This window comes from Gossypium hirsutum, chromosome A05, assembly GCF_007990345.1.
Source record: "Gossypium hirsutum isolate 1008001.06 chromosome A05, Gossypium_hirsutum_v2.1, whole genome shotgun sequence".
Classification (NCBI taxonomy): domain Eukaryota; kingdom Viridiplantae; phylum Streptophyta; class Magnoliopsida; order Malvales; family Malvaceae; genus Gossypium; species Gossypium hirsutum.
The window spans coordinates 16,930,057-16,943,751 of record NC_053428.1 but is presented as its reverse complement, the minus strand read 5'-3'; the positions used below and the strand labels follow the sequence as shown (position 1 = coordinate 16,943,751).

The 13,695-nt window shown below is 33.1% G+C and overlaps 4 protein-coding genes across 6 annotated transcripts; 2 read left to right on the top strand and 2 right to left on the bottom strand.

Moving 5' to 3' along the window:
- Positions 1-310: 310 nt before the first annotated feature.
- LOC107958262 (15.4 kDa class V heat shock protein) lies at positions 311-1,255 on the top strand. The gene is made up of 2 exons (XM_016893974.2): positions 311-601; positions 718-1,255. The coding sequence occupies exons 1-2, from the start codon at positions 451-453 to the stop codon at positions 984-986; spliced, it is 420 nt and encodes a 139-aa protein (XP_016749463.1). The 5' UTR covers positions 311-450; the 3' UTR covers positions 987-1,255.
- A 580-nt stretch (positions 1,256-1,835) lies between these two features.
- LOC107960738 (putative F-box protein At1g67623) lies at positions 1,836-2,555 on the bottom strand. The gene has a single exon (XM_041111881.1). It carries the CDS (start codon positions 2,553-2,555, stop codon positions 1,836-1,838), a length of 720 nt encoding a protein of 239 aa, XP_040967815.1.
- Positions 2,556-4,911: 2,356 nt separating this feature from the next.
- Positions 4,912-6,316, top strand: LOC107958259 (uncharacterized). Of its 3 annotated transcripts, none has more exons than XM_016893971.2 (3): positions 4,912-5,102; positions 5,599-5,656; positions 5,971-6,316. In XM_016893971.2, exons 2-3 carry the CDS (start codon positions 5,617-5,619, stop codon positions 6,204-6,206), a joined length of 276 nt encoding a protein of 91 aa, XP_016749460.1. In that variant the 5' UTR covers positions 4,912-5,102; positions 5,599-5,616; the 3' UTR covers positions 6,207-6,316. The 3 variants fall into 3 exon arrangements, with proteins under 3 accessions (XP_016749460.1, XP_016749459.1, XP_016749458.1); XM_016893970.2 differs by lacking the exon at positions 4,912-5,102 and adding an exon at positions 5,109-5,525 and having other exon boundaries at positions 5,986-6,316; XM_016893969.2 differs by lacking the exon at positions 4,912-5,102 and adding an exon at positions 5,114-5,525.
- A 1,766-nt stretch (positions 6,317-8,082) lies between these two features.
- LOC107958258 (derlin-2.2) lies at positions 8,083-11,104 on the bottom strand. Its single transcript, XM_016893968.2, has 6 exons — positions 10,711-11,104; positions 10,172-10,271; positions 9,386-9,600; positions 9,211-9,294; positions 8,929-8,982; positions 8,083-8,541 (listed from the first exon to the last, which is right to left on the bottom strand). Exons 1-6 carry the CDS (start codon positions 10,807-10,809, stop codon positions 8,362-8,364), a joined length of 732 nt encoding a protein of 243 aa, XP_016749457.1. The 5' UTR covers positions 10,810-11,104; the 3' UTR covers positions 8,083-8,361.
- Positions 11,105-13,695: the final 2,591 nt, after the last annotated feature.

Below are 13,695 nucleotides of genomic sequence, written 5' to 3'. Positions count from 1 at the left end.
GCTTCTATTCCTTTTCTTTTTCTCCTTTTTCATCCTACAATACATACGTGGATACCATCCAAGTTCCAATCCTAATGCTTACATGGGCCTGAATACTTCAATACTTGGTTTGAAATCTGTACACGAACAAATATTTTAGTTCTCCCTTTTAAAATCTCAGGAGTAGTATGTGCAAGTATGGTGAAAGTAACATGTCATTTTCGACAGCCCATGCCATGCTAGATCAAGTCTGTCATTACAAAAACAACCTTTTTACTATACAAAGTACTGTAAAGTTTGATTGAACCTTTGAATAGCCAATAAGGTCGTCAATTAAATGCCTCCATGACCCCCAACTTGCCCACTTGGCCTATCAAAAGTGCAGACAACCCTGTTCCTATCTCGTTATAAAACCAACCCCGATGGCTATATATCCATCAGGCAGCCAAGAAAAGTTACCTCCCACTAAAAATGGAGTTTTCCTTCCCATCATACCAACTTTCTTCCTTGTATCATTATCTCCTTCCATCTCCTGCCCTTTTCTCCAACCAGCTTCTTCCTGAAAGCCATGTTAATTGGACTCAAACCCCAGAGGCTCACGTTTACTCTGCTGATCTTCCTGGTAGCTCTCTGCCATGGAAAATTTTCTTTTCATTATCTTCTTTTCCTTTACCTTGTTAATTTATGTACCAGAAACTAGTTTCATGCCATGGTTTTTCTTTTTGTACTATACATTAGGGGTGAGGAAGGAGGAGATAAAAGTGGAAGTTGAGGACTCAAGATATCTTATAATTAGGACCGAGGCCATCGATGACTCAACAAAACCAGCCATGGACTTCAAGAGGAAATTCCGGCTGCCTGGTTCCATAGATACTGATGGAATATCAGCTAAATATGAAGATGGGGTCTTGACAGTAACCGTGCCAAGGACTTTCAGGAGGGGTAGTTTCTATATTGACCCTGCAGATGTGCCTGATAGGGTCGAAGTTCTTGCAAGGGCCGCCTGAAATTGGGAACATTATTTTTTTTTTCTTTAGATTGTAAACCTTATTTGTGGGCTATGATTGGTCTGGGGTGAGAACCTGGGGAATTTGATTGTACCAAAGATTGATCCCAAGGATGAAAGATTGAATTTGATTTGGACTATGGCTCCTGTAACTCTAAAACTTCAGAATTTTCCAGGAAACAAACATCCAGGTTCAGCAGGCATGTTTATGGACATGGGATTAACTGTACATTACATTTTATTTGATTAAATATAATCTAAAATTCCTCCCATCTATCTCAAAAAGAAAAGAAATCTCTCATTTTGATATGTCAAGAAACACAAGCACTTGGCCCACATTATATTGGCATGTTTCAAATTCTCTCTCTTATCTGTCCGATCCGTTGCTCAGATTATTGGAATCTAAATTGTAGAACAGCTGTGAACTGAGGTGGAAGATACGCATTCAGACCACCAAACAGGCTTTAACTGCAAACAACTTAACAACAAGGGCTTGTTTTTTTCCCCTTTGCTGCTGCTACTCTAAACAAGTCTGTTACCCAAACAGTCCCTTGATATAGTTGGCTAGATAATTTTTTCCCTTTTGAGTGGATCTCTCACTGCAACGACAAAAAGGATCATTCACGTGCGTAGCAGCCATTGGGACTAGGGACCATCACTCAAATCTGTAGCACAACTAATTTAATTGAAGTTGAAAAAAATCCACGAAAATATTAAATTTATCATTATCAAAGTTGCAACTTGTTTAATCATTGTCGGCCCAAAATAAATTGAAATCACCTGAGCCACAAATTGGAATATTGTTTGGTATCTACAATTAACAGAAGAAATAGCATAGATTACGTGCACTCTAATTAATTAAATATTTCCTAAGCAAACTACAAAACAGAGTTGCTTCACCGTCCCAAAAACATGGATCGCAACAATAGCCGACGTTTTTGCTTGCTTCCCAAGCTTGGCCTTCCGAAGAAGTACATGAACGATTCGGTCTTTCCCTAATGTCACCATCACAACTACGGCTGATTCGTGTGGGTTCGGTCAATGCAGCGTACACCCACATATTGCTCAAAAAGTTTTCGGTTTTTAAACGGCAACTGGTCACGATTCTTGTTCTTCTTTTGCTAGAATTCGTGAGATCAAGAGAAGATATAATTCGAAGCCCTTGTTCCCTTAGCTCACCCCCGAAACAAATCAAGATAATACCGTAAGTATATATAGCTTCTACGTGACCTTTCTCGGCCGCTTTCTTCAAACAATGGAGACCAAATTCAGATTCTCTTAGACTAAAACAATCCATCATTCCTTTCCTATATAAAGCTTCGGCGTTTTGGGCAGCTTCGCATCTTTTTTGCAAAACTTTCTCGCTTCTACGCCATGGAACGAAGTTAAGTTTCTCCATTGAAACGTTCTGGAAGATTTGATCGTAATTCGAAGCAGCACGAAAGGCCTTGCAACTTAACCTGGCATTGACGAAATCAGCGGCAGAATTCGACGCCGCATGCTTGAGAATTTCCGACAACATATCTTCTGGAAGTGACCTTGCGATGTCGTTAACAATTTTGCTCGTCATGATTCCGTTGGGAGATTATAAAGAAGCTGCTTCTTGAATCAAATCCTACAAAGCAAAGCTATATAAGAAGGGTATTAGAGGCGGTGCCATGATTGACCAGGATTAGGCAAACAAAATCCTGTAATTGGTAGGATTAAATATTTAATACAATTTTTACGCATCCTTAAAACCAAGTTATTGTTTCCAATTGCTTTTGCCCATTCAATGAATTAGAAACCAAAGTAAAAAAGAAAAACAGCCGCCATCAGGCATCAGCCACCTTTTGAACAATAAAGCTTTTGGAGCAAGTTTGACTAATAAACTTTTCTACAATAACGTTTATACATGAAAAAATTTGACTAATAAACTTTTCTACAATAACGTTTATACATGAAAAACTAAATTATACTTACATGAATTAACTCTATATACTATATATATAAATTAATATTTTCCTTTTTACTTAATTTATAAAATAAATAAAATATTCAAGTTCCACATTACCTAACTCCAAATGTTCCTTTCTAATAATAAGCAATCATTCTTAAAGATTAAGATCCTCGTCACATTTCAAAACCTTGCCTCCTATGCAGGATTTATTCACATAAATTTTTTTATCACGAAAGGGTAAAAGTAAGGGTATAATCGAGCTGAGCCAAGTTTGAATGTCAAGCTCAACTCAAAATTTGAAGTTTGATATTTGACTCGAGCTAGATCGAACATCTATTTTTAAGCTCGAGATCGATTCAAGATATAATCGAACTACTCGAGCTTGAGCTCGATTAAGCTCGTTTATCAATTTCTATACTTAAACTCAAGCTCGAACTCGGTTTAGTAATTAAGCTTAAGGTTAATAATATATATTAAGGGCAATAACGTAATTTAACAATATAAAAATATAAAAAGTTGGGTAAGGTTCGTGAGCCGTTTGAGTCAAATATTACTAAGCTAGAAATTAGCTCAATTGATAGCTGGAGCTATACAAGCTCGACTCAATAATTACCAAATCAAATTTAAATTTTTTTCAAGTTCAACTTAAGTAGCTTGCGAGCGTCAATGTCAAATTTACATCCCTAGGTAAAAGTATCATGGAGGCCTTTGTGGCAATGGTCGAATTGCATTTTGCTCCATTTATTTCAAAAATAGGCAATTAGTCTCTATATGTTATATCAAAGAAAAAATTTGGTTTTTTTTTGTTAAAATTTTATCCATTTTTACTATTTGAAACTTATCATTGTATATTAGAATGAGATGCACTTGATATGCCACATGTTACTGTCGGTTTTTTTTCTTCAATCATGTCAGTTTAAAACAGTACAAATTGATGAAAATTTTAATATAAAAGACCAGTTTACTCTTTGCTTTAATGTATATGGACTAATTTACCCATTTTTTAAATAAAGTGGGGTAAAATATAATTTAACTCTAGTACAGAAGCCTCTGTGACATTTTTATTGAAAAGAGAGTAGGACTAATAGTATTTGAATCAGATCATTTAAGTGTAAAATGAAAATTTTAACCAACATTACAAATAATTTAGTATTGAATTACTCATTATTATGATAAATCTTAGTTTGAATTCTTTTTATAATTCAAATTATTTTAAGTAATAAAAAAATTGCGTTTAAATTAATTATAAAACATGATATTATGTTTAATATTTAAAAAAGTATGGATTTTAATATTTTAAAAATAAAAATGAGTTTTTGAATAATAATTTTATTATTTTTGATTTGGCATCTTAAAAATTTGAAGGAATTTAAAATTAATGGTTGAAATAAAAAAAGATAAAAAAAAATTTTCAATTTATCATCGATCATGTCACATAGAATTTATATTGAAGAAAGTGAGTTTACCACTCATTCAATTCAATCAGTTTTGATTTTCAAAAAACTCAACATATCCTGCTACTGATTTAACAAATTTTAAGTGATCAATACAATTTTCAAATTTCTTATGTAGCTTAATCAAATGACTATAATCTTCCCAACCATCCCACAAACCTTACACGTGAAAGGTTACCTCATAGTTTTCTTTATGTTGAAACTTAGTTTCATCTACACGGTCCTTGAACTTCCAAGAAAGTTCCCACATATGGCAACTGAGCCAATACAGAAAAGCAAACAAAAAGCATTGAGTGCCATGAAATGAAACCATGATTGATTTCCCTATTTGTCTCATGAGCTCAAAAGCATGTCCAAATTGAAGAAAAAATAAAAGACGTCACGTCATACATTGCTTCTTATTTGCATGATATCATTATCACTCAGCATGAAAATATGAAGTATTCTGATTCTTTTTTAATAGCACCAGAGATACATGGGCATGTGAGGACCAGATGGAGAGACTTTCACTAACAAGGGGCTCAGCAAATGATCGTACCCAGAGATTCTATGGCCTTAATAATTGTTTCTATCAATGGAAGATGCTCTTTTCTGTTTAACTTGCAAAAACCTTCTTTCTTTGTCATAGCTCCATCTTTATATGTATACGTAAATTGAGGAAGTTCTTTCATTATAACACCAACTGCATTTCACTGTGAAGTGTGGCCACCAACAAAGAGAAAAGGTTAGGATTTTCTTGCATTGGATTTAGCTTCATCTCTTTCTTATAAGGCTAGTTAAGATTGTGTTGCATGTATATTGATTGGTAATTAAGAAAAACATACCAAGGTGGCCATAAATGTTAACTATGCGTCTAATTTTCGGCTCCGAGAGTTGATGTTGACACATCAGCTACATGCGTAAACAGAGTTAGCACTAATGTAGATCTTAAAACTATATTATCTTCGCTAGCTAATAGCTTCTTAATCTTAATTTTCATTGACTTGGTGTGCAAGGCGTATTTGTTTATGCGTAAACAGAGTTAGCACTAATGTAGATCTTAAAACTATATTATCTTCGCTAGCCAATGGCATTATGTGCAAGGCGTATTTGTTTATTTCTTTCTTACTGCATTCATCAAATTGTTTGGAAATCAAGCTTAAAACATGTAAGTCTATTTGGTGGATTTGAAGTAGTTTATAGCTTGTTTGAATTTGAGCCTGAATGAAGCCGTCCAACAGGAACCTGGGAAGAAAATCATGGAAGACAGAAGTGGTAGCTCTTATAACCTTTCGGCAGGTACCAAATTCTTACCACTTCGAATTATATTTTCCCCATAAATTCAGACACAACATATTTGGGGGGGGTCAAATGTTTATATAAAAAAAAGTACATAATATGGAAGCTTGTATAATTTATATGCCATATTCAAACGCTTTCCTTCCTTGTCTTTTCCCCCGATCTCATGCATATTTTTTTTTCAACCCAAGTAACATGATTTCTCAATCTAGAAATTATCAACTTAATTTATTAATTATATTATATTATAGCTGCTGTTTTTCTTTTTTTGTGTGTGTGGATTTTGCTGGTTATATGAAATACTGAACTGTTAGGCAAACCGGCGTCAGAGTTGGAAACACTGCAGAAGCAGCACGAGGAGAAAACAGTGAAGATCCAAGAGCTCAAGAAACAAATCGAAACTGTGAAGCTTCGGTTGGAGCAGAAGAAGAAAAAGGAAACCCCAGGTGAGAAAAAGGAAGCTTTCCATGACCTGATCCTCAAATATAATAGCCTGAGAGATGAATATATTGCATTGTCGAGGGACAAGTCAAGGGACCTGAATAAATAAGGGCAAACTGTTTTCTTCAGTTTATCAGCACTGTTCAAGTACTTTGCTTAATGGGTTAACAAGTGTTTCTGCAATTAAAACAATAGATATATAAGACATAGCTTAGATTACATTGCATGCACTAGGCTAATTTGACTTTAATTAACTAAATATTTCCTAAGCAAACTACAAACAGAGTTGCTTCGTGATCCCAAAAACAAAAATCGCAACCACAGCTGACTTTGTTACTTGCTTCCCAAGATTGGCCTTCTGAAGAACTCGAACAGGTCTGTCTGATGTCATGATGGCAGCAATTACAGCCGATTTGTTTCGGCCGGTCAGTGCAACATACACCCACATGCTGCTCAAAAACTTCTCGGTATTCAAACGGAAACTAGCAATGATTTTTGAACTTCTTTTACTAGAATTTGCAAGATCGAGAGACGACACAACTTGAACCTCCGAAACAAATCAAGATAATGCCGTAGGCATATATGGCTTTGACCTGACCTTTCTCTGCCGCATGCTTCAAACAAAGACCAGACTCCTATTTCCTTCGACTAAAACAATCGACCATTCCTTTCCTATATAATGCTTCGTCATTCTTGGCAGCTTTTCATCTTTTCTGAAAGACTCCCACTTTTACGCCATGGAACGACACTATGTCCATGGAAACGTTCTCCAAAATTTGATGGTAGTTTGATGCTCCATGAAAAGCTTTACAAGTTAACTTGGCGTTGACGAAATCAGTGATGGAATTTGAGGCGGCATGCTTGAGAATTTCCGCCAACATATCTTTTGGAAAAGACCTTATGATGTTATTGTTAGCATCTTTCTTCGTCAATATGATTTTATTTGAGATTGATAAGAGGCTTGTTTCTCAAAACAAATCCTACAATGCAATCTAATAATACAACGAAGCTATATTATGTGTATATATACACACATATAGGAAGGGAATTAGAGGCGGTGTCACTTGTTGACTAGATTAGGAAATCAAAATCCTTTAATTGGTAGGATTAAATATTTGTACAAATTTGATTTGGAGTTAAAAATTGCTCTTAGTTTTAGGTTATCATTTTTTGTTTTTCATGTCGTTGCTTAACTATTAGTTTGATTCATATTTGTTAAGCGCTTATACCAAAAATATATATTCAAATTACGTAATTTATCTCATTTAAGTTTTAAATTTTTTTAAAGTAGTTATTTAAAACTTTATTTTGTTACCACCATTAACTTTAATTAAAAAAATTTTAAACCAATCAAATTATAATATATTAGATTTTTAATTAGAGTTAACTATTAATACTTAATTGAGAAAAATTGCATAGATACATATTTTTCATTTTAAGTCTAGATAGAGAGGAACTTGCACCTCAGTGCTCTTCTATCATCATTATACCAGTTTGCATTAATTGTAATTTTAATTAGAATTTATAATTAATGTTAAGCCTTAGCTCAATTAGTGAGTGTGTGGTTTCCAACATGATTGATTGTATTTTTTTTTATTTAAGGTTTAAGAAGAGATTATAGATAGTAGACATTAGATCAAAAATAAAATTCAAAATTTATTCTTAAATCCGTAAATATCAATGAATTTTGAAATACACCCAAGTGAATAATGCATGTAGCTTTCATTCAGTGAATTATGGCAACAGCAAGTACGTTTTAGTCTGAATTTTCAATTTTCAATTTTCAATGAAGCCTAATAAATATGCACATTTAATTTGGCTTAGGATCTTAAAGTAGAGCCAGAGCTTATTGTAAGAAAACAGGAAGTGGCTGAAATTCTCGTAAGATATAATAGCAATCGATTCATATATGGAAACAAATTGGTGGTGGTATATACAGAATTATTTTATATTTGTAGAACTTCCCCATGTTGCAAAAAGGTTGATGATGAGAAAGGGCATTCTATAACAACCAAAAGCAGAGTCTGGTAATAATTACAAGATTTCATCCCCAATTTCTGCACATATAGTGCAAGCAATAACAACAGATATACAGTTATACACGCCTCTAATTCTACCAAAAGATATATGTTGTCCATAATCACCAATTTAAGCATGTTAAAGCTTGAACATGTCTAAGAAATAGGGGCCAACCATGCATTTTTTTAGGCCTTTCCTATCAGAGATTAATTCAACCAAAATTGCTCTAGTTTTCCAAGGGCCGACTAGTCTCCGTGAAGTTCATCTGCGGGTGGAGCAAATCTCACATTTGCTGGCCGTGCTACTACTACAGCTTCATCTGCAAACATCGCTTTAATAAAGGATGGAGTTTTTAGGGGTCGACGTCCGGTCATTTGTGGATATACATCTTCAAGAAAATAGTAGGCATGACCAGCAATCATTCCCTGGATCAACCAAATATTTAGTTCGATAAAAACAAACGCCACAAAAGTAATAATTATAATTGTTAACCAACAAGACGCAAAAGTTGAACATAACAGCAGTGAGAATCTAACTAAACAAAGTGAGACTAGAACAGGTGGCAGTTTATAGGACCACAACATAATTATAAGGCAGTCTGACAGTCCACCATCGACTTACTCCCCCCACATTTTCGAGACTTGCACTATGAACTTCCCAGCAGTAAGCATGTATGAAAAAAATGCTTTATTATATAAATATAAGCTCGGCCCCCTTAACATATAACAAAGGATTTCGGAGATATGCAAAAAACCCATACAACAGTGTCCCAATATTTTGACGTTAAAGCAGGCTCTGGAAGGGAAACGTACCAGGAGATCCACCCAAGCACTAGCACCAACAAGGACAGAGAATCCCAAAAGCACCTGAAAGTCAGGGAACAGAAGCCATTACACTCTTTAACTATGAGAAGTAGAATCATATTCAACAGCACAAACATATATAAAATAGTAAACTTTAGAGTTTAGCTCAATGGGCAATCCACATAGCTACTTTTTCTTTCTTGGTCAAAACTTGAAAATGCTTTGATAAAGAAAATACATGTTCGAAGAACAATATAAGAAAAAAAGGATAGAAAGAATAGAAGCACTCACCCAGGGTAAATAAGCTGCTGTAAAGGTAAAAAGACCCAGAAAACTCATATGTATAAAAGGATTCTGTTTGCTCCACACATAAACCTACATGTAGTACAATAAGATGGCTTTCCAAAATGGACTCCAAAAAACATATACTACTATTTTGCATGTAATTAAAGGCAGACAAAATTACCATCATGAATGTCAATGAATTGCTTAGAAATATGATCTTGGCAAATGATGCTGCCAGATAAGGTATCATTCCTCCAACAAGAACAATGCCAGTCAAGACTGAAGCTCCGAACAAGAGCATGTAAAAGAAATCTGCAGTCCTTCCCCTGAAAGAGTTCTCTTCAAGAAGCTTGCAGTACCGAGCAAGAAAGAACATGTGAAACATGAAATCCAAATCTGGCATTATCAAGGGATACCGTGTTAAAGATGCTAAATGATTTGAGAATGCTGACCTCAATCATATTCAAATTTATCACATATACATGCCTGGCAATCAATTATTCTTTTTAAAGATGTTTTAACGTTATTAGTGTAGTACTCTACGAAGAAAGGAAACAGGGAGGGCATAGGAACAATGGACTTTATTCTTTTTTTAAAAAAAAATCATACGTCACTTCACTTTTACGTACACTGCTACACGTACACGTACTCTGTTCAAGCTTTTTAAAATCATCTGAAATCTAAACACAACTGCATTTCAATACTTTTGACTAACATTTGAAGGGAGACATTAAAAACAACTCTTTGTTCCATTGAGAACATTCTACATCTCTAGCAATAACATGAAGTGATGTTGTCAAGGCGCGCCTATGGCCTCAGACCCTTTCGGACACAGCAGGGTCACCTAGAGTTCCTCGCGCCCTTGACAACACTGACCAGCACAACATACCAAACAGCATCGTTCTGACGGCACAACAATAAACCAGAGATTTCATAACACTCAGACGTAAAAGCACATGAAATTTACCCATCTTGCGGAAGTACAGGAAGTTAGTAATGAGGCGCCAGAATTGATACTGCTTAACCACGAGCTTAGGGTTCAAGTACAGATGATAAGGTGATATTATCTGCAAAGATTCAGAAAAGTAAATTAGATTAGCATAACAATCCCAAATATATATTCTAATTATTTTTTTTTTCAATTTCAAGATGTGAAAAACCAATCATAACCAATTGTGCATTATACACAAAAAAAAAACTCAGAAAGGAGGAACAAAAAAATTGTTAGCTTTGCCTGCCCATATTCCTTACCAACTTTCTGAAGAAATAAAATTTCGCTACAACCATATAGGAAACCCAATAGGGAGTCGCCAAATTTAGAGAAAAAAAATGAGATAAGCACAGATCAAATCTAACGAAATTATTCATACCCAATTGGATATAAATTAAAAAGCAAGCATTAATTAGTCAATGAAAATCGAAGGCACGATATCAATCCTGTTGCCCAGAAAGGAAAATAACACCAAAACAAAAATAAAAGCAACAAAAAATGAAAAAGAGGCATACTTCGAGAGAGCAACCGATAGTGGTAACTACGGCAGCTGTGAGATAAGAGCGGGTGATGATGGGCATCTGCTTATACCATTCTTCAACAGCTTGAGCCATTTTCCTCTCTTTTACCAAAAAAAAGATCTCCTTAATTTCAACGATAACAAAATTGAATCAAGATAATTTAAAGGCTAATTCGATAAAATTGTTAATTTGATTTTCTGGGATTTGGGGATTCTTCAAGATCGAAACAGAGAATAATATTGTTTTTGAAGAACCAAAAAGAAGAAACGAATGGGAATTAACGCGAGATGGCGCAGGAAGTAAAATTGACAATAGTTTGGCTGTCCTGTATACTACGGGTTTTGTTTAATGACAAATCCTGGCGAATGAAAGAGCGAGTAGATGACACAGACCAATAGCATTGCCTTTATTGGTAATAAATAGTAATTAGTAGAGCATAGCATATTCCTATTTTTCTTGGGGGATGGAGAATGGATTGTTTAGCGATAAAACTCATGATTTAGGGTTAATAAGGACTTTGGCACTCTATTATTTAAATAAAAATAAAAATGAATTATTGCTAAACAGTTTTTCGAGTCTACTAATAATTCCTATATAATCAAATTACATAATTATTATTATTTTTTAATTTAGAAAACATGTACAAAACTTTTATAAGAAGAAATAATAAAATAAAGTTACAATTCTTCTATTAACCAACAATCCATTTTATTAAATAAGACAAGCACCTTACTAAATGATCTACTTCTTGAAAATTAAAAACAACAAAACACTATTTAACTATGGCATCAAAGCTAATACAAATCCACACAAGAAATAAACAATAAATATCTACCACTAAGTTACCAACATGTTTCATCTCTTCGCGCTAACTCCATAATTTTCTCCTCAGCATCTATCACCAACTATACATCTCCAAACCTTAACTTCTTTTCCAAGTCATAATTGTCGAAATACCTTCAGGTTTAATCTATTTTTTTTATTGACACTTTTGTCGTTATGATTTTTTAAAAATTAGTTCAATATTAACGGGAAACGTGAATGGACCGTCAGTTAAATTACAGGTCAACTAAGTAGTTTACGTGGCGTGCCACATAAGCACGAGGTGACGTCATCTATAAATAAAATTGTTTACTTTTTTTTTTCATTTTGTTTAAATATTCTTAAGCTTCTCTCGTACTTCTCTTTCAAGCATAAATCTACCAATTTAATCATTTTCTTCAATGTCTTTGAAATAGCATGCAATTGTTCCTTAAAAGGAGCAGTTTTTTTAAAAGCAATGATGGATCGACAAATTTAATTAACAACGACTTTTGTAGACAGCGCGTGATGTATATCTACTTTCAAAATCCGTCACATAAAAATAGGTGGAGCAAAAAAAATAATCAATCGATCTAAACTACCTCTAATCTCTTTCGCTATACAATTAGCAACTCTAAAACAAAGCATACTCATTAGCCATCACCATTACCTTGAACAGGGCTTTTAATTTTTAAAATCTCATTTTATAAATTTTTTTACTCATTAATCTCACATAATGCGTAAACGTAGCTAATCATAATTTCAAAATTTACCTGCACATCTATTTTTTAAAAAAGATCCTACTTAGATATATTTAAATCCATAGTAAATATGTTTTACCTCAGCTGATGGTTTATTCTCTGGCTCTACCACCTGTCAATGAAATAATTAAGTCAAAATTATTATGAGTGTTAACTTTTGTATTTTTCTCATTTCTCGTCAAGTACATATCAAGGGAAGAAAAAACTATCTTCATGTAACATTTATCTTAATTTCACTATTTACATGCTTAATGTTGAATAAAAATATCTCATAGTTTTACAATACATCAAAATATTAGTTTTGATAATAATAATAATAATAATAATAATAATAATAATAATAATAATAAATTCTAAACCGTAAATTCTATTTTCATGATCAATTAGTTTATTTATAATTAACTAATCCTCCACTCATCCTCTGCGTTTCTGCATAAAATTCTTTTAAAATTTAAATGTCGAAATCAATAAGAGATCCATTTATACATTTTTCACTACGTTAACCGATCATCACACATTTTTCCACCATGTATATTTTTTTCCTTCAAGTTTTTGGCCGCCATTCTTAAGCAAAGTGCAACATTGATCTCTTCAAGAGTTTTACTTTCCTTGTTTTAAATTATAAACCTTTATCCTACTCAACTATTCTTTGAGTTGGCCAATAACTATCTACTCAATTAATTCCCGAATAATTTTATTTATTTTCATTCTCTAAAAATTTGATTATGATCTTATTGTTGAACTTAAAAAAAATTTAAGCCCCTATTAACTAAAAAAGCTCATTAATTACCACAGTCCAATACTGGTGTACTTAGCTCTTCTTTATCTTCTAATCAATATTCACTTAACATTGTTTCTTAACTGCTGCTTCCATGCAAATCTTAAAGATTTATTCATTTATCAATGCATACTGTATCACGCTCAAAACTATGTAACTTTTTGTATAAATAAAAAGGTTAAATTAAGCCAATAAAATTTTTGACTCATTGAGCATCAGATTCGAATTTCACTTCTATAATCAATTTTTATTTATTTTGGAAAAAAATAACTAAAATTGTTAAAATAGTCAAAATTCAATAATTCTTACTATATAAATTTTTTATGTATATATATTTCATTTAAGTCATTGTTTCCAATAGAGATAAATATTAGAACTACATGTGAATTTTGATTTAATGTGTAATGTCATATATGAACCTTGATTTTATGTAATTTTAAATATGATATTTCGATTTAAATTAAATTTAACAAACCATTAACAACCTTATTGACGTAGCACCATTTTACAGTTATATGTCACGAACGCAAACAATTATATTAATTCAATATAAGAATAAATTGATATATGTATTTCTTTAAAAGTATAAGATTAAATTAAAATTAAAGTTTCATATTTACAAATGAACCATAATCAAAG

Excerpts from the sequence above, each read along its gene's own strand:
- LOC107958262 (XM_016893974.2), top strand. The coding sequence starts at position 451 with ATGGAGTTTTCCTTCCCATCATACCAACTTTCTTCCTTGTATCATTAT. Across the intron at positions 602-717 it reads TTACTCTGCTGATCTTCCTG|GGGTGAGGAAGGAGGAGATA; the intron begins GTAGCTCTCTGC and ends ACTATACATTAG.
- LOC107960738 (XM_041111881.1), bottom strand. The coding sequence starts at position 2,555 with ATGACGAGCAAAATTGTTAACGACATCGCAAGGTCACTTCCAGAAGAT.
- LOC107958259 (XM_016893969.2), top strand. The coding sequence starts at position 5,445 with ATGGCATTATGTGCAAGGCGTATTTGTTTATTTCTTTCTTACTGCATT. Across the intron at positions 5,526-5,598 it reads GGAAATCAAGCTTAAAACAT|GAACCTGGGAAGAAAATCAT; the intron begins GTAAGTCTATTT and ends GCCGTCCAACAG. Across the intron at positions 5,657-5,970 it reads CTCTTATAACCTTTCGGCAG|GCAAACCGGCGTCAGAGTTG; the intron begins GTACCAAATTCT and ends CTGAACTGTTAG.
- LOC107958258 (XM_016893968.2), bottom strand. The coding sequence starts at position 10,809 with ATGGCTCAAGCTGTTGAAGAATGGTATAAGCAGATGCCCATCATCACC. Across the intron at positions 8,983-9,210 it reads CAGCAGCTTATTTACCCTGG|GTGCTTTTGGGATTCTCTGT; the intron begins GTGAGTGCTTCT and ends CCTGACTTTCAG. Across the intron at positions 8,542-8,928 it reads GTGCTTGGGTGGATCTCCTG|GGAATGATTGCTGGTCATGC; the intron begins GTACGTTTCCCT and ends TGGTTGATCCAG.